At 39.4% G+C, this 18,259-nt stretch overlaps 1 protein-coding gene across 4 annotated transcripts in view; it reads left to right on the plus strand.

The window, feature by feature from the left end:
* Positions 1 to 18,259, plus strand: part of ATAD2 (ATPase family AAA domain containing 2) — a 36,557-nt gene that overhangs the window by 9,333 nt on the left and 8,965 nt on the right. For 3 of the 4 annotated variants that reach the window (XM_075743381.1, XM_075743384.1, XM_075743385.1), the window contains 17 exons: positions 7 to 94; positions 1,068 to 1,152; positions 4,046 to 4,159; positions 4,616 to 4,724; positions 5,728 to 5,838; positions 6,494 to 6,602; positions 6,774 to 6,889; positions 8,153 to 8,327; positions 9,032 to 9,120; positions 9,469 to 9,628; positions 11,162 to 11,252; positions 11,683 to 11,997; positions 12,899 to 13,025; positions 13,916 to 14,099; positions 15,689 to 15,874; positions 17,146 to 17,281; positions 17,428 to 17,624. In XM_075743381.1, coding sequence (XP_075599496.1) covers positions 7 to 94; positions 1,068 to 1,152; positions 4,046 to 4,159; positions 4,616 to 4,724; positions 5,728 to 5,838; positions 6,494 to 6,602; positions 6,774 to 6,889; positions 8,153 to 8,327; positions 9,032 to 9,120; positions 9,469 to 9,628; positions 11,162 to 11,252; positions 11,683 to 11,997; positions 12,899 to 13,025; positions 13,916 to 14,099; positions 15,689 to 15,874; positions 17,146 to 17,281; positions 17,428 to 17,624 — 2,392 coding nt within the window. The remainder of the gene's footprint in view (positions 1 to 6; positions 95 to 1,067; positions 1,153 to 4,045; positions 4,160 to 4,615; positions 4,725 to 5,727; positions 5,839 to 6,493; positions 6,603 to 6,773; positions 6,890 to 8,152; positions 8,328 to 9,031; positions 9,121 to 9,468; positions 9,629 to 11,161; positions 11,253 to 11,682; positions 11,998 to 12,898; positions 13,026 to 13,915; positions 14,100 to 15,688; positions 15,875 to 17,145; positions 17,282 to 17,427; positions 17,625 to 18,259) is intronic. The other variant, XM_075743382.1, reaches the window with a different exon arrangement.

Raw genomic sequence — 18,259 nt, forward strand, 5'->3', positions numbered from 1 at the left:
TCGTAGTACTGCAGAAGCAGTCTTGCAAAAAATGGATGACATGGAGAAGATGCGTAGACGGCGAATGATGGAAGACCTCGGGGTGTTCCACGATGTAGGAGATCCTAATCTATTTTACCATTTTTGTATAAGTAGTGTATTCCACATAGGGAAATTATTTAGTTGTGATTTTCATTTACCTGAAATAACTTATTCCAAAGAACAGTGTAGTCTAAAATAACATTTGTTTTTGCTCTCTAATTATAATTTAACATCTTACTGTTATGGTCACGCTACAGATACACTCTAAGGGTGGGTGGAGGAAAAATGTTCAGAAGACATGACAAAGCAGTAATATGCTGAAATACATGTCTTATACTAGACTTTCTGAATGGCCTTATGATTTTTGAATGGAGGCTGTTTACAAACAGCTGTTTCAGGGCTTGGGTTTTCACTTCAAATCTTACTAAAAATGGAATTCGTTGACGTCTGATGTATCTGTGTTTGGTTTTGTGCCAGCCTTGCCTGTGAGCTTAAGGAGTCCTCTGTCCCTGGATGAACTCAAGTTAAAATTATATACAGCAATCATATTTCCTCTTAGTTTTGCTCAATAAATTAAGTTCTACTGTCCTTTTGAATGACAGGCACTTCATTTTTTAAACATCGTCATAGCCTGCTTTCATAGGTTTTTGCTTAGATCTAAATTACTTTTTTTTTTTGGTAATGAAACCAGAATTGTCCATAGTACTTTGTACATCATGTCTCAAATGCCCATATGTGGGTTTTGGTTTTTTTTATCTGCTAGAAATTGCTTTTTCCTGGGTTCTTGGATTATTAACCTGTGATTAATTGATACACTTGGTTTTGTATTTAAGTATTTAACTATCACATGTACAAACCCCTATTTTAGAGCAGAAATTCTTTTTATTAATCCTGGGTGCCAGAATGATGTTCCTGTTCTCCTGTACCTTAATTTAATCTTTTGTGTACATGGAGTGCTTTGATAATGTTACTGTATAGGCACTAAATATGCCCATGTCAGGTTTTCTGCATGTTTGTGACTGATCTTTCTTGTTTCTTTTCTTTAGGAGAACCTTGATATGTATGCACAAGGAAAGAAAGAAATCCAAAGAGCTGACAAAGAAATAGCTGATAATCAAGGTGGCATTGTAGGTTAGTTCTGGTTTAAATTTTTTTTACTATGCTCTAGCCAAGAGCCTTGTCTTAAACAATTGAGATGAGCTGAAGTACTGAGTATTTTTCTTCTATTAAAAAAATCTGTGTTGCTCTTGACATTACAAGCCATAGTCACGGATTCTAGAGCTGCACTATAGTGAGCTCAGAACAGGTATTCGGAGGAAAAAAAAAAATCGGTGCTTTTCCAAAATGTTGACAAGATAAAAGGCAACAGGTGTCTGTGGACAGGTGGGAATAGAGAGAAACGGACAGTATTCCTCAGAATGAGAAAGAGTGATCTTGCTGCAGCAGGAGCATGACAGTTTTCACGGTTTTGAGCAGCGCAGCGAGAATTTTCAGGAAGGCAGGCAGGCTGCCAGATGAGTATGGAAAGCTCCTCCAGAGTGTGACGATCAGCAGGGGAGAAGCTAGTGGTGTTCATTTTTGTGTTTAGCAGGTAGTCAGTGGAAGCTGCTGTCTGGGCCTGTAATTAGGAGCTGTCATCCCGGTACTCAGTGGGAAATAACATGAGGAATAACGTGAAATTGTAAAAGGCCATATTAACTTGATGTTTGAAGTGAGGGGGAAAAACCTCTAAGGTTTTAAGAAGAACAGTTGTGATTAAGGCAGTCAGTCCAACAATCCTTGTAGGAGATTTCTGGATGGAACAGAATGGGGCGAGACTGTACTTAAGGATAGAAAAGGATGTGGCAGTAGTTGAGCTGATCAGCGTTAGGTTTTGTGACAGACCTCCTCTGCACACTCGCTCAGAGAGACAGTGGCAGGAGGGGGAGCCCACAGAACACCCTGCCGGGCTACTCCCAAGGCCATCAGTCCATCAAAGCCCTGTCTGCACAAGCCCGGAGGAGCGTGTGGGTGTGCAATGGCAGACACCCAGATCAAAGTGAGGAGGAACAGCCACCTTGTCTGGGCCTCTCCCAGGGCTGTGCGTCCCATCAGAGCTCTCAGCCCCAGCAGCTGGGTGGCAAACCTATCTGGAGGATTCATCTGGGGCAGCTCTGCGTAGCACCTTTCGGACTAGGGGGTTCCTGCCCAGCAGTGGGGCATTTTGTGGGATGCAGGGGAAAAGCAGTTCACACAGGACTTAAGGGATCTTAAGGGCAGGAACACGGGAGGCGTTCAGGTGATTTTGGGAGGAACAAGAGTAGGAAAATAGAGGGGCAAGGGGATAAAACGGGCCAGTCACATGTCAATAGTTTGCTGGTCAGTACTGCCTGTCTGACCATCAGACTATCAGAACTTGAATGAGAGATGATTTATGCAATCTCCAGTGCGGGCGTTATCTTGTATGTGTTACGCAGCCTGTGTAGGACTGAATGACTGGCAATGGAGACCTACAAAAAGGTTCAAGCTAGATGTCCAGGTGTTAATGAGCACTGGGGTGATCTTGTTCCTAACCAGGATCAGGCCAGCGAACAGTCCGTGGCCTGTTTTTCAGCCTGTTGTTCAGCCTGTCATTAGTTCAGACCTAGCCTGTGGCTCCCAGGTGCGTACCTCGGTGCCCAGACCTCCTCGTAGAGCAGTGAGAAAACACCTGGAGCCACGGCAGGAGTCCAGCAAGAGGCTGACCTAAAGAAGCCAAGGTAGAGCAAGGCATTAACAAAAGGAAACGACCAAGCGTGCCGAGGACATTTGACTGGTAAGGGAGGACAGCTGACTCATTTGGAGATCTAGTTAGGAGAATATCGAGTCAAGGCTTTAATAAGAGCAGCTTTAATACATGGTATGGGCAGTCTAGAGGGAGGAACTGTATGGCTTGGTTCAAGTGTGTGGATCTCGAGGTGTTGGGCAGGAGAGACTTGTAGAAAAAAGTAATTATAAATAGTATGTTGAAAGGGAAATAAGAGTATGGGGCAGTTCATTTGTGATCAAAGTGATAACTCTGGAATTTTAAATTGGGAAAAAACTAAAATATACTTTTAGAATGAAAAGCGTGCCAAGGAGGAGTGAGGAAAGTGTGTTAGTGTAAAGAAAGTGAGTGGAACAAGGGGAAGGACTAGAGGAGCAGAAAAGCTCATGCCTTTGTGACAGGAGTGTTGGAGAACCATGGACTGGGGATAGTAGTGATGCCAAAATAATTTTTCACTTTTCCATGTGCTGTCTAGGTATCTTGTGTAACTTATCTTGCCTTCAGAAAGCAGTGCGACATTTTAGGGGGAAGAAATAAAGCTTCGTGCTTTCCAAGGAGTCAAATGTACTTAATTTTAGTGAGCAGGGAGGTGAACAGAGCGTGTCCATTCCTCACCCGGTGTGTAGCTATTAATGTGAGAGGGTGTTATTAGGAACCTGCTAGGTAATTATACTCTGGTTGTTGCATTCTTACCATCTTTCATGAAAAAACATCAAGTTACTTTGCAGAAGCTAGTGGCATAAACTGTATGTGTTTGACATTATTTTCTGATTGGGGAAGTTCAAACCTGTGACTTGCCCATTATTGCTCACGTAATCTGTGGCAGAGCTAGGGCTTGGAGCTAGATTACCGTGCTTAGTCTTAGCACTATAGAATATGAAAAACATTTCCTTGAAACACTTTCTCAAAATAACAAGAAATGACTTTCTGAAATAGCGGTTTTCATAGGAGCTGCATCTTAGCTAAGCAAGATGACAGAATTGGTGTTAGTAAGACTGATGAGAAGTCACCCAGCAATTTCAGCGAGCACAGAACAGTATCTATATGTACGCTCCTCTGTGTTTTGTAATTTCTGGAATGTCTCTTGCATAAATTTGTCGTCAGGTTTTGCAAGTTTTCAGCTCTGTCGTCATTAACATGAAGGTAATAGTAAAACCTATAGGCATCTGTGGAGTGCATTTTGAATTTAGTATCATTTGCAACAGTACTTAAACAGTTTAACGTTATGTCAATGTACAGTAGTTTCGTCAGAAGAAAGTGAAGAGAAAGATGATGATGATGGTGAAGACACTCGAAAGCGTTATGACTTTCGACAGAGGAAAACTGTTGAGCGCTATCAAGCTCCATTGGAAAGTAGGTTATATGCAGTTTCTCTTAAGACCTAATTCCTTGCATAGAAGTTTTTTTTTTTTAATGAAATTATGCACACTCAACTTCTATTTAAATTTCTTACCATCATTCTGCAAGTAAATTTTATTAAATGCATGTATCCTGTGCACCTTATATTCCTTTGCCATTTGGCATACTTGTTGTTGTTTTTCAATTAAAAAATGGCCTGTGTATCCTTGAAAGAATAGTAATTAAGCAGACTTGATAATCCTACTCTTGTGGCTTTCAGTTCTCCTTAAAACACAAGTGTGTGTTTTTTCCCTTCTACTGTGCACTGATTTGGAAAAAAAAAAAAAAAAAAAAAAATCCCCCCCCCCCCCAATCACTTGAAACCTCCCCTGAAATCTTCTACCTCCTTCACTATCCTGCTTTCTCTTAAACTTGTTTGTAACATTATTCTAAATTCTTTGCTTTCAACAGAACCAAGACAACGTAAGATATATTTTTCGGGCCGGTCTTCACCTGTCAGACAGAGATACTCATTTAGAAGTGCTCAGTCAGAAGGCTCTTGCTGCAAAAGAACTAACAGGTTGGTATATGGTTAGTGATAGTTCTTACTTCTCAATAGTGCTGTTGCTCACATTACTGAATAATGCTTTCAAGGGTTAGGATTGGTGGTAATTACAGATTAATAGTGTGATTATTGCTGTGGTAGTCCGAGGGTATAAAGAAAACAAATATTGAGAGTGTAAACTGGACTTTTTATTAGCCATTAGGTATTTTAAAATGCAGTACTGGTGGTCACTGATAAGGTAATTACGGAGGTTGTGCTGAGATTACGTAGCTGCAATTCTTTTGTTCTTGAACTGAAGCCAGAATCTCTCTCTGAAAATCTGAGACTGATCTTGAAGAATTACAAATATTTTCTTAAAACCCAAGATAATTTAGTTAGAGGGAGAACCTGTACGGAAGTTTTAATGGATTTGTTGTGGGTTTGTTTTTTTTTTTAATCCGTCAAATACTGATTCTGGTTTCTCTTTGAAATCAGTTAATGTTTCTGTATGAAACTACTTAAACAAGAAAAATGCTAAATGAAATTATAAATTATGAATTACAGTAACAATGACAAAGAGGTTTTGGCTCCTGAAAGCAGTTAGAGCATGCAGAATGCTGTCTCTTGCTAGATAGGAGCACTTTGTTCAGCATCTCTGAAAGCAGACAGTTATGGAAGGAAGGGTTTTTGAAGCCAAATTTGTAAACAAGTTTAAAAGGTTTATGTTTCACAGAGTGGATATGTAATGCTAAGGGAAACTCCATTTATGTGTGTGTGAGAGAGAGATTGGACAAAATGAGTAATTTATTTATGAAACTTCTTTACAAAACAGTTAAACATTTTACCTTCCTATACAAATATTAAATGTTACTGTCAGAAGGGAAATCATGTAATAGACTTTGAAATCAGATTCAAAAGGAGTACAATGATCTGGAAACTTAATAGATCTCAGAGTAAATTCTGAGATAGAATTCACTTAAATTTTGATACTATTTAGTGTGTACTTTAATGTTTTACTTGTTTGTTTAAATGTTTGCAGACGGAGACACGCAGTCCACAACAGTGATTCCACATCCTCTTCATCCTCATCTGATGATGAAGAGCGTTTTGAGAGGCGTAGGAAGCGCAGCCGTAACAGAAATTATAGAAGGTTAATGAAATTGGAGCATAGGGGAGGGAGAAATCTCTTTGGGAGGACTTTGCATCTGCCTGACTGTGAAGTGGTATCCACTTCATCTTGTACAATTTCTAAAAACTATTTTAATAACAATCAAATAAGTAAGTTTTCAGCCCAACGTCTCTGACACGTGTGTCTTCTGGCACATGGATCCCGAAGTCCTTGGGAAGGACCAGCGGTAGTGGCCAGCCTTTATAATGTTAATCCACACTGAAATAAGTATCCCCTTGGGCTGTAAGTCTGTAGAAGCCAAAAAATCTTTGAAAGATGTCAGTGTGTTTTGGGGAGTTCTTCCGTCACACAAACCAAGGTCAGGTCACGGTCTCCACATACGGAGTAAGTTGGTTGAAGCTTGCATTCATCTGTATGCTGTGTGGTCTGGCATGGATATTTAGAAGTGCTAAGAGTGATTAAAATAATTAACTCAGTTTAATGTCTGGAGTGACCATTTTCCTTTTTTTACTCATGGGCATTCAATGTAAACCAATCTGAACAAATATTTAATTATTTAGGAAGTTTATCTCATTTATAAGGTCTTCTGCATTCACTTGCCATCATTATAAAAGCAAAAATCTAGCTGCATCCCAAGTTAGAAAGTGCCTTTCTCTTTCTCCTTAATTCAAATCAGGTGTCTTCCACTAAACTTTCGAAAAGATGAGTTAAAGGGAATTCACAAGGATCGAATGAAAATTGGAGCAAGTCTGGCTGATGTTGATCCAATGCAAATAGATTGTTCAGTAAGTAATTTTAGTTCATTGTGTCCGTGAGATGTTTCCAGTGTTTCTGAAAGCTTTCAATAACGTGCTGTCTACAACTACCTTGGTTTACAGTTTTCTCTCAAGCAATCTGAAAATTGCCCAGAACATTTCTTTAACAGATAAAACGTGTTCTGTTGAATTTATTTTTAGGTGCGATTTGATGGTGTGGGTGGTCTTTCTGACCACATTTCAGCTTTAAAAGAGATGGTTGTTTTTCCACTGCTTTACCCAGAAGTCTTTGAGAGATTCAAAATTCAACCTCCAAGGTAACAGATATTCTTTATAAATTCTAATTCACCCATTTTCAGGAGAATATTCAACTGAGGTATCCATATGTTTCCATGCTTCAGAATTTTCAGCAATGTCGATGGGGCTTTTTGGCAGTAGTAAAAAGCGATTTCTTGCAAATGGATAGAATCCAGAATATATGTAGGTTCAAAGATGTACTGTGTGGTGAGAGTATACTTTAAAAGTGTCTTGCCTTTAAAAGGTGGGGCTGAGTCATTTTTGTTGAGTTCTATGTCCACGCCAGCTTGATTAGTTTATAAGCAAGAAGGAATCATCTACTGGTAGTCAACTGTAATTTGTTGCTTGGAAGTCCAGTTGTCTCTCCCACCAACTGTCTTTTTGTTCAAATGATCAAGTACACATTTTAGAATTGACAGGACTTGCAACTAGAACCTTGCAGTGTTTGTTGTGCTTGGGCTACAATAAGAATCTGTCCACTTTTTACACAGCTAAAGTAGTTCTGCATTAGGAAATTATTAGAGATTTAAGTGTTAGCTTTATATATTCTTGATCAGCACAGTTCAATTATGGTATAGCGAAATATGAGTTTAAATTTGTTGCTTTCAGTAACTTTAAAAGTATTACAAATAATGAAAAGAAAATATTCCAGTGGTTTTGCTTCTTTATTCATTGGAAGTCCTTTTGGAAACAGCAGCGTATTGGCTTTTCTAGTTGATGGCTGTATTTATCTGGAAATGCAGAATACTCTCCCAGGTTTAGACTTCCACCTCATTTATCATCAGCAATGGAAGGCCTGGGAGACCAAATCCAGTAGCTGAAAGGTTTTAAGGGAGAATGAAATGCTTTACTAGCAAATCTTGCCTGTTGTGAAAACAAGCATTTATATGCAGTGTGTCATAAGTTAGCCAAGTCTCAGATTCTGCGCTGAAGTTTGTTCTGGTTTGGCTCCACTGTGCTGTAACCACCCCTGTTAGTTTGTCAACAGTTTTGGAAGTGTCCTTCTGGGACACTAAGATCTTTTCTCAAGGTTTGTACGTCTCCATTATCCTCTTTATTTGCTGCGTTTACTGCCTCGTTGAATTGCGTAGGAACACAAAACTTCTATCTCTTTTCACTTTTCTCACACTTCAGCTGTTACTGCGATCTTATACACAAAGTGTTTTGGTTAGGAGAGAAGAGGTGTGTGGTTTAGGGATGAGGATTGTAATAGATACTTTTACATCATTTATGAATTTTTTTCTTTCTTCCTTTTTTTTTTTTTTTTTTTTTTTTAATTCCAGAGGCTGTCTATTCTATGGTCCGCCAGGGACTGGAAAGACACTGGTTGCTCGTGCGCTTGCTAACGAATGTAGCCAAGGTGAGAGGAGAATAGCCTTTTTCATGCGAAAAGGTGCCGACTGCCTGAGTAAATGGGTGGGGGAATCTGAACGACAGCTTCGTTTGTTATTTGATCAGGTAAGGTTGAAACGTGCTGTGTGTTCTGTCCGAGTGGTAACTGTAATTTTCTGTGGCCAGTATTTTTAGGAACATCTCACTCCTTTTTGTGTTTTGTCAGTTTTTTCCACTGAAATGGGTTTGTTAGTGTTTCCTTTTTCAGTGGTTTTTTTACGGGCTTGAAATCTTGAGATGTATTAGGGAAGATTAATAAAACGAGAAAACCTCGCAAAGCAAACCCCTGCTACCCACCTCAAAAAAACCCCCAACAAAACCCGAAAAAAAACCATCAACAAAAATCCCCCACCAAACCCAAACCAAAACAGCCATAAAAAGGGTTTCAAGAGGCAAGAGATGGATGATGACTTTAGATCAGAGGGAAACAGATGCAGGCTGAAGGCATAGTCATTTAAATTCTTAATGGAAGCTTGCTTTCAGAACCTGTAATTGAATTAAGTCTCGGCTCTGTTCTCAGGCAGTTGCCAAAGAGCTGTAAAAACTACTGCTATGATTTGTTTCCTGTCACCCGGTCTCAGTGGCTTGACACAAGCTGCTGTCTTCTGTTACTCGTGCCCCTCTCTCCATGAGCTCAATTAGTAGAGATCCCTGATGCCAGTCTGAAAAATCTAGTTCCAGTGACTGTCCAACCAAAACATTTTTAATGCATTTTCTCTTTAAAATAGTGCTGGTTTACTTATGTCAATATTCCTCTGTTTTCATTCTAGGCCTACCAGATGCGACCTTCAATTATTTTCTTTGATGAGATAGATGGTCTTGCTCCTGTGCGGTCCAGTAAACAAGACCAAATTCATAGGTAGTACATTTTTAGTATCTACATAGAAGCTGCTTGATCTTGGTGAGAAGACCACCACAACCTGTTTAACTTTATGTGATACATTAATTTATCCTGAAAACTAGTAATTCGATGCTACTAAACTTCAGATGATTTTTAAACAATAATTGAAAGCAATTCACTCAGCTTGATATCAGCACAAGGCCTGTGTTAGCTTATTGGGTTTTTTATGTCCTAAATTAAGTCTTTGGCTAATCAGCACCTCATCAAGAAAAGCTTGTCCTTTTTGAGTGATCATTGCAGGAGATTGTGTAGAATGTAACAAAATTTACTAAACCAGTGAATGACAATGATATTTTTTTCTGTTAGCTCTATTGTGTCAACTCTTCTGGCCCTTATGGATGGCTTAGACAGCAGAGGAGAGATTGTGGTCATTGGAGCCACCAACAGGCTGGATTCTATAGATCCTGCTTTACGAAGACCCGGCCGCTTTGATCGAGAGTTCCTCTTCAGCTTGCCAAATCAAGAGGTCAGAACTTAAACTCAACCTTAATGCTCATGTGACAAAGTCCCTCTTTATAACAAAACCACGTAACAATGCAGTATTACAGAGCAGTTAGTCAGAACCAGTGTTGGACAACTTGGACAAAAGAGAGACTGTGGAGGGCAGATCTGGTACTGAATATATACCATTAAGAGGATTTCCACAAGTAGTTAGTTCTGTAATTAGTTTTGGTTTTGCTGTGACCAGCCAAGAAGATGGGATGCTGCTAGTCACTGAAACATGTAAGAAAGAATGAATGCCTGAATTAGCTGTAAATTACTGCTATCTCATCTTGAAAATGAAAGAAATGGTGCGCGCACAAGAATTCCTTTTTGCAAACAAAAACTTTTCTCAAGGCTGGTGCTGGAGCGACTTAATTTTTTTTCATTCGCAAATCTGTCCATGTTTGCTGACTTACTTAATCCACTTAGACACTTTCATCCTGAAGTGGTCTTGCTCTCAGTTCTTGGCTTATGAATGGACAGTGGATGTACCTGTGCTGGATTGTTCCCAGGCTGCGTATCCTGGGAGGGAAGTATTTTGGGATCTGACATTCTCACTGGTAACTTATTATTGGACAAAGATGTGAGGTACGCTGGACAGGTGTGGGGCTTGGGAAGCTTCTAGTTCAGTGGCGATAGCTAAACAATGAAAAAGTAGGTGTATAGCAACCAAAAAAATATGGGGAGGAAGATAGTGTGGAACCCCGGTTTTGTGTGTTTTAATTTGGCTATCATGGATGTTTCTTTCATTAGCACTTTCTGGAAAAAAGATAAAATGCTTGTTGGATTGAAGGCCAGTAAAAGTGCACTGAAGAGCATATTTAACAGAAACATTTGTCTCCAGTTTTTATCTGCTTTCAGGAACAGGAGAGGAGATGCCGTGAAACACATGCAATATATGATTCCCTACAGTGGAAGAAGCCTACAAATCTGCCATAAATAAACTGTGTACCAGGGAATACTTAAATAAAAGATCTTGCTAAGATCGGAGATGAAGATAGGCAACGTTTGACATTTTCTGCATCAGTGACAGTAGTTTGAGTCATAATTATTGTTCGCCTTTGTAGTAATTGGAGCAATTTGAAACGTAGTGCTAGGACTGTTTTCCTTGAATGAACTGGCAGAAAAGCAAATTTGATGAACTAATGAGACTGCCACCTGAAATTTTGCTAAATTTGTGAGAGTTTTCTTTGATGAAAAAATCTCTGCAGATAAGTTTTTACCAAAGTTTTTTTCCTCAGGATCTTCAGGCCTCATACTTGTGGAAACTTACTTTTTATGGAAGCCTTTTATTTCACTGCACGCCCTCGCAAAGAGTAATGTGACAAATTGAGAATGATGAAATTTCCTGCTTGAAAAAGCAGAGAGCATATTAATCGAACTGTAAAATACTTAAAAGTTTAGCAGATAAACCAAGTATTTGTATTAATGTGAGGGTTTGGGGGGTTTTGTGTTGTTTTGGGGTTTTTGCAGAGAAAACTTTGGACAAACTAAAATGCGACCATTTTATTTCCAGGCTAGAAAAGAGATTTTCAAGATTCACACACGAGATTGGACCCCTAAGCCATTGGACATCTTCCTTGAAGAGCTAGCTGAAAAATGTGTTGGTAAGTTTGAAAATACAGTGAGTTACTGCGTGTGACTGAGTCCGAAGGAATCTGAGCTTGTAGCAGGCAGTACTCGAGCTCTTGCACCTTGCTGCAGAGTGAGGCGGCTGGCACGCCGTGGGAGCAAACAAAGTTAGGTGCTTCTTTTCTTTTAATTTTCTTTTTGTCTCTCAGAATGTTGAATGGGTTTGGGGCATCTTCCTTTGGGAGCAAAGTTTTGATTAGGAGGCTGCTTAATAAGTGCAGGATATCAGGCTGCGAGCCACGTAAGAAAGCCTCTCTGCAGTGCAGTAACTCTTTGCGTTCTCTCTTAAACTGTTAATTTTTGGCCGCATACAAAGCCTTTCAGTGTTGCACTTTGGAAACCTGGGCCTTGACTTCTGTGTTGCCTGAGACTGATGTAACATTTGATTCTTGTTTTGTTTGCTAGGGTACTGTGGTGCTGATATTAAATCCTTATGTGCTGAAGCTGCCCTCTGTGCTTTGCGCCGCCGCTATCCTCAGATATACAAAAGTAGCGAGAAACTGCAGTTAGATGTTGCTTCTATTAAAATAACAGCAAAGGATTTTGTCATGGCTATGCAGAAGACTGTTCCAGCTTCACAGAGGGCTGTGGCTTCACCTGGGCAAGCGCTATCATCTGTTTCAAAACCACTGCTTGAAAACACGTTAGCAAGGATTTTACAAGCCTTGCAGAGAGTATTTCCCCATACAGAGTTTGCACTACAGAAGGACCAACAGCCAGGTATAACAATAACACTCACTACTTTAAAATTCTGTCAAAGCAAAAAATTCTCATTTGTGCAATCAACATACACAAACCTCTTGGCCATCATGAGAGTAGAATTTTAGAATATGCATGTGCATGCTTTTATTTCAGGAACATTGTGGATAGGTTTTATTCTGGATTCTAAACTGAAGTGCTGGACAGGAGCTGTGAATGACTTACAATACGCAGTAGAGAACTATGCGTTCTCTACTGCAGCACCCTGTTTCTGACAGGAGCTAACATCATATTTATCATTTGTAGAGATGGATCTAAGGTTCAAAGTATGAGGCACCTCTTTCAAAATATTTAAATAGAGGGGAAAGAGGTATTTTTACATGAATGCTTCTAATTCCTGTCCGAAGAATGTCAGGACCACAATGCAAGTATAAGTGGTTTAAGCTAAATACTCTTTTAGCTATTGTGATTTTTTTTTTTTAACCATAGTCTCTTAATTGAAATGTTTGTGGATCACACTGTACACTTGTACAGGAGATGAGAATGGTTTAGTAGTGTGTACTTTGGGACTTGGGTTAGCATACGTGAGCTCACACCCCTGACTGTGTCAGCCCTGATCAGGTTTACTCTGTCAGTTGGTGAGAGCAAAGAAATTGATAAACTCACTCCACTCTTGATTAATGGAAATCTGATAATAGTTAGTTATGCTAATCTCTGGAGAATACCATACCAGGCTTACTCCCTGTAGAGCCAGGAGATAGGTTTGTGGTAGGACGAACTCTTCAGAAAATAGCATTCAGTGTGTGCCCTCAAATGAAGAAATAGAAGAAAAGGGATTTCCAGCACTGATTTGAAGCTGTGTTAATGCGAGAGTGAGATACGGAGTATTCAGGAAAGTTAACGAACGTTTCTTGTCTTTTAGACAGCGTAAATCATGTTTTAAGAAATTACACAGTTGACAGTGATGAGGAATCGCCATCAATCTTTGAAGATAAGCCAACTCATAAAATCCCCAGTAGAGAAAAGGAAAAATTCCTCAGTTTTAGCAGGTAAATGTTTATATTAATCTTTTGACATTTTAACGTGGAAGTTGTAGAAGCCAACAGTTGCAAAAATAGATTGTCGTCATCACTGTTGGGTCAGTTATTTTTCTCCATTTCTATCGCTATGCTGTCCAGAAAATGTGACCAGCTGAATTTGGTTAGGTCTCTAAGATCTTTGACTTCAGCCAGTAAAGGTACAATGGTATTGTGGTGGAAAAAACAAACGCTCTTCACAAATGTGTTTCATGCTAGTAAAGCAAGATTACTAGGAAATTAATACACAATTCAAAGATGAAACAATTAGAATGACTGAATAAAATCTTGTACGTATGTAGCATACTGCTGTAATTTAACTAGTCCAATTGCGTACTTCAGATACAGCTAATGTGTTTCAGCGCCCACCTTAATTTTTTTCTAGAAACGTTGTTCTGCTCCTTCCTTCCCACTGTCTCCAGTGACTATGGCCAAATTTCAGCTGAACTTGACAGATGTAGAGATCTCATAGTTACTTAAACTCAAGACCTACTGAAAATTGGGGTGTACAGATCCAGATTGGTGTGTGTTGAGAAAGAGAGAGAGAGTTGTATTTCTCCTCCATATCAGGTTACTGAGCAGTTGTCATGTGTGTATTTAGCTGGACAAGTCCCCGTGTGTGATTTAAGAGCCATTACTTAAGCCAGCCAAACGAACAGCAGACATGCTGGGGATTGGCAGGATTTCTTTGGGGAGCTATGGTACAAGTTTGTGAGAAAATGAGCTGTGATAGTCTTCCAGCTTATTATTTACTGGGACATGGAGAGTATTTACCAAAAAAAGAGGTTAGGAAAAAAACCTTTAACATCTGTGTGCCTATTCATCACTTCATTTTGAAACTTACTATCTTCTAATTGTTCTAGAAATGCTTATTACCAGCCAACATCTTGCAGGCCACGGCTCTTACTAGTTGGAGAGCCAGGATATGGGCAAGCTTCTCATTTGGCACCTGCAGTAATACATGCCCTGGAAAAGTTTCCAGTTTATACGCTAGACCTACCTGTTTTGTTTGTTACCGCCACATCACCGGAAGAAACGTGTGCACAGGTATCTTTTTTTCTTTTTAATCTCATAGGATTCATGAACTGTATATAAACTAGTAAAATCAGCAAAATTCATTGCTAATAGAGGTGGCCTGGTTTGAATGTGCTGTTGGGTTTACTTCTGTCTGAAAATGCACGTTTCTTTTTAGATCATATAATACCGAGTAAGGATGTTGTACGTGGCCGTATTTTCTATTCCAAATTAAACAGTGAGGAATTTGCTAGCACCTTGGGAAGCTGGGAGGTGCTGCTAATAAATCCCTCTTTATCGCAAGAAATCCTGCCTGTTTCGGTGGGATCCAGAAAGTTGTTTTCATTGCTGTTTACAAGACTGTGCTCCCGGTAGGTGGCTCTGCATCAGCCTGACTGCACGTCACGCACTTTTTGTAGCCTTTTTTATTAAATATAATAAAAAGGCAATCAAGGTTTTGGGGAAAAGAAGTGTTTCTTTTTTTACATATATACGTGTGTGTGTGTATATATATATACAGCTTCCACTGCTGTAGTATATGCTGTAAAAGCGTTAAAATTCATGGAACACTTAGTACACTGGTGTGTTTTTCTTAACTGGGAAAATTAAATATAAGCAGATGTAGTGCTGTTTTCCTTTTTACTTTTAGGCAGGAAAGCCATTTTATTGTTTGGCATCACTGTATTAAAATATTTTGACCTTTAGGTAGCAGCATTTGAGAGCTGGACAAGTAAGGACAGACACACTACATGACTGGATACTCATTTGTCACAGGAGAGGCACAATTCCTTTTTTGTTATGTTATGGTTGCTTCCGCGGTCGTATAACTACCGTGTCTAGTCACTGCCCAGATGTACCACGTGCGCTTCCCATTTTGTGACAGAAACTCCCTGAATATTAATAATCTGAAAGGGTACACGGAGAAATTTGTCATGTGAAAGGGCTGTTGCCGCTTCCCTCAGGCAGTAGGTGCACGCTCTCTTCTGCGATCAAGGTACCATCTTTAGGCAACGGCTTGCGGCCATCCAAAGCGTGTCATCGGGTCTGATGGATCCTTTGGTAATGAGAAGCTGTGCGTGATTTAGCTGTTCAGGCAGGCTGAAGACTGGTCACCTCTTATAAAACATACTTGAAATTTTGAATTGTAACCTGGCTTCTCTTACAGCATCAGCCCCCATCTTTTCACATAGCTCTGTCTGTGTTTGTTCAGACTGTGCTCCAGACCGACTTGGCTATGTGCCTGCTCTGAATTGAAGATGGTGTAGTCGGTCGTGTAGTTGCAGTCGTGTAGTGACTTACCCAGACTAATACATCTTGAAGAAGGGTCAGTCTTGTGTTTTCAGGCACACCGCTACACCAGCTAAGTTGTGAGGCTCTTTAGGAGTTCCCTTACACCTAAGTAGTTTTGAAATCAGGTAGAGCTTCAGGTCTGTCTGCATAGCAATGTCTATATTTGAGTCAAACATTTTACCTTATTGTTAAGGAGTTGTTCTTTTGTTGGTTTGGGTTTGTGTTTTGGCTTCATGTACTCCTATTTCCTAAGATAGTTTGACTGATACGTAGTTATTTATTAGCCTATTCCACATGGTTTAGTTTTCTTATCCAAGCTTTCATTTCACCAGTTGATGCGAGAAGCTCAAAGAACAGCACCCAGTATCATTTATATCCCACATATCCATTTGTGGTGGGAGGCTGTTGGAGCTACACTGAAAGCTACTTTTACAACACTACTGCAGAACGTTCCAACATTTGCTCCAGTTTTGCTGCTTGCAACATCCGATGTGTGTCACGCAGATCTCCCAACAGAGGTATTTCTGTCGTTACTTTTCTTACTTTTTTATTCAATTTCTTGTTCAGTTATAAATCCTTGAAGCATTGGAGTACTTAAGCAAATGCATACTGCTATTACTCAGGCACCCTAACCAGGTCTCTTAAAATTTGCTTAGACAAAACAATGCCAAAAGCGTTTGTCTAAAGTGTTTTCTGAGTAAAGAGATTGACTTTGACACAACTTTTTCCCCTTCTCACACACTCATGCTTGTTAGACAGATGTATCCATTTACTTCAGACAATAAATCCAGTGACTTCAGGATGGTTGGGTATGTACTTAGTCAAGAATATATGGTGCTTGAAATGGAAATGGGAAAAATATATTTTTACTGAAAACTTTTTTACTGAAATTGAAAGATATTTTTACTGAAAAAGTATGGTGGTCACACTGTAATGATGGAATGTAATTTCATATTTAAATTCTTTAATAAAACTTTCAATTTCCTTGTTCATATAAGTGAAAGCTTTACAAATTAGAAAGCCAGGTTCCGACTTCTGTTTCAGTAACTTGGAAATGGATTTTTAGTTGTATTCCTTAACAAAATTCAGTAAGAGTGCATGCTTAGCTTCCTAGACATCTGAGAGTGTGCATTAAAGGAGGATATTCAAAATGTGAATACGCTGCCCTGATTATTTTGTCTCAGTTACTGTGGGGGGCTTGCCTAGATGAGTTTATCATCAACTGCTTTGAAAGGGCTTAACTTTCTAGAGGAGTTTTAATACTGTTAATAAAGTCCTTCTAAAGTAAGGATTGAAATTCCTTCCATAACTTTTGGTAGTAGAGACTGAAAAATGGAGTAAAACTTCAGTTTTACTGAAGTATACAGCTTCAGACACCTCACTTCAATTAATTTGACCAAAAAACCCCCCAAACACCCTACCAAAAAGCCCGCACTTGTCTGCTGAACCCTGCCTGTTCCCTCTCTGGATGCCACAGAGATTGAAACCAGCAAGGCAGGGAAATAGAAAATAAGCAGTCTTGGAGGTGGTGAATGTCCCCACTTGATCAGTGTATCATATGGTCCCTTCATTGAGCTTTAAATCTAGAGGTGTTCCTTAGAGGAGATATTTTAATCTGCCGTGCTAACCTAGGAAAATGTAGAGTTTTAAGGACAAGAAGATAGCTTCTCACAGTTTGTCTTATTCGAGTGATTATTCAGTTTAATTTTGAAAGGTACTCATCTTTTTGGAATAGAGTATGACTTTGTGTGGCCTTATATCTGAAATCTCTTTTCTCCTCATGCTTTAGATAAAAGAATTGTTTATTGATGATTATGAAGAAGTTTTCAAAATCCAGTTGCCTAATGAGGAAGAAAGAAGAATGTTTTTTGAGGACTTAATTCTAAATCAAGCTGCTAAACCTCCTGCATCAAAAAACAGTGCAGGTGAGGATGTTCTACTTATAAAACTTTGCTAACTGTAAGTTAATAGCTATACAGTATTTGCTTTGGTGGTAATTTTCTAGCGATAACTTGTCATATGCTTGTATTTGAGTACCGTAAATTGACTAAAAGTTTCTGATTCAATTAAGCGTGGCAGCCGTTGGAAGTGCTGCCTGTAGCACCACCGCCTAAGCCTCAACAGCTGACTGAGGAAGAAATAAAACAACTGGAGGAGCAGGAGGAGGACACATTGCGTGAACTTAGGATTTTCTTAAGGGATGTGACTCATAGACTTGCTGTTGACAGACGTTTCAGAGCATTTACGAAGCCTGTTGACCCAGAGGAGGTAAATTAGTGTTGATCTGTAATACCATTTTATCTGTCTCTGTTCATAACTTGTCTGTGTGTGTATTTCTCAGTGTTTGTGTGCTCTTTATATGAAGGTTTATCTTTTGTTTTTAGGACTGTACTATGCCAATTTTTCAACAAGCAAGCAATGAATTTTGCTTTTACTTTGCTGACTCCTTGAGGCTCTCAAATGTCTGTTCTTTAAGTAATCGGTGAAAGCCCCAGGTTCCTTCTAAAATGTCTTTTAGAACTTCAGAATATTTCAGTTGGAAGGGCCCTACGATGACCTTCTACTCCAACTGCCAGTCAGACCAAATGCCAGCACAGTTTGCTCAGGAAAAGGTCTCGATGTGTAGGCACGTTACAGCAGTGAAAAGCAGAGGTCTCTTTCTTTATAAACAGTATCTATAGGACTGTTTTAATAAAACCTAAAGCTCTTTAATTGACTGTCAATAGTTTCTGTAAGAACAGAAGTAGAAGCGGCAGTTTTTAAAATAAAGTTTGAGTCTGTTCTCTGTTTCAGCTGGGGCTCCTCAGTACAAGATCAACCATAAGGGCTGTGTGGTTTCTTCTTCCACCCATACGCTTCTTAGGTCTCTCTTTCTCATTTAATTCATTGAGTAAGTCTGGGTG

This window comes from Balearica regulorum, chromosome 2, assembly GCF_011004875.1.
Source record: "Balearica regulorum gibbericeps isolate bBalReg1 chromosome 2, bBalReg1.pri, whole genome shotgun sequence".
In the NCBI taxonomy this organism is placed as follows: Eukaryota; Metazoa; Chordata; class Aves; order Gruiformes; family Gruidae; genus Balearica; species Balearica regulorum.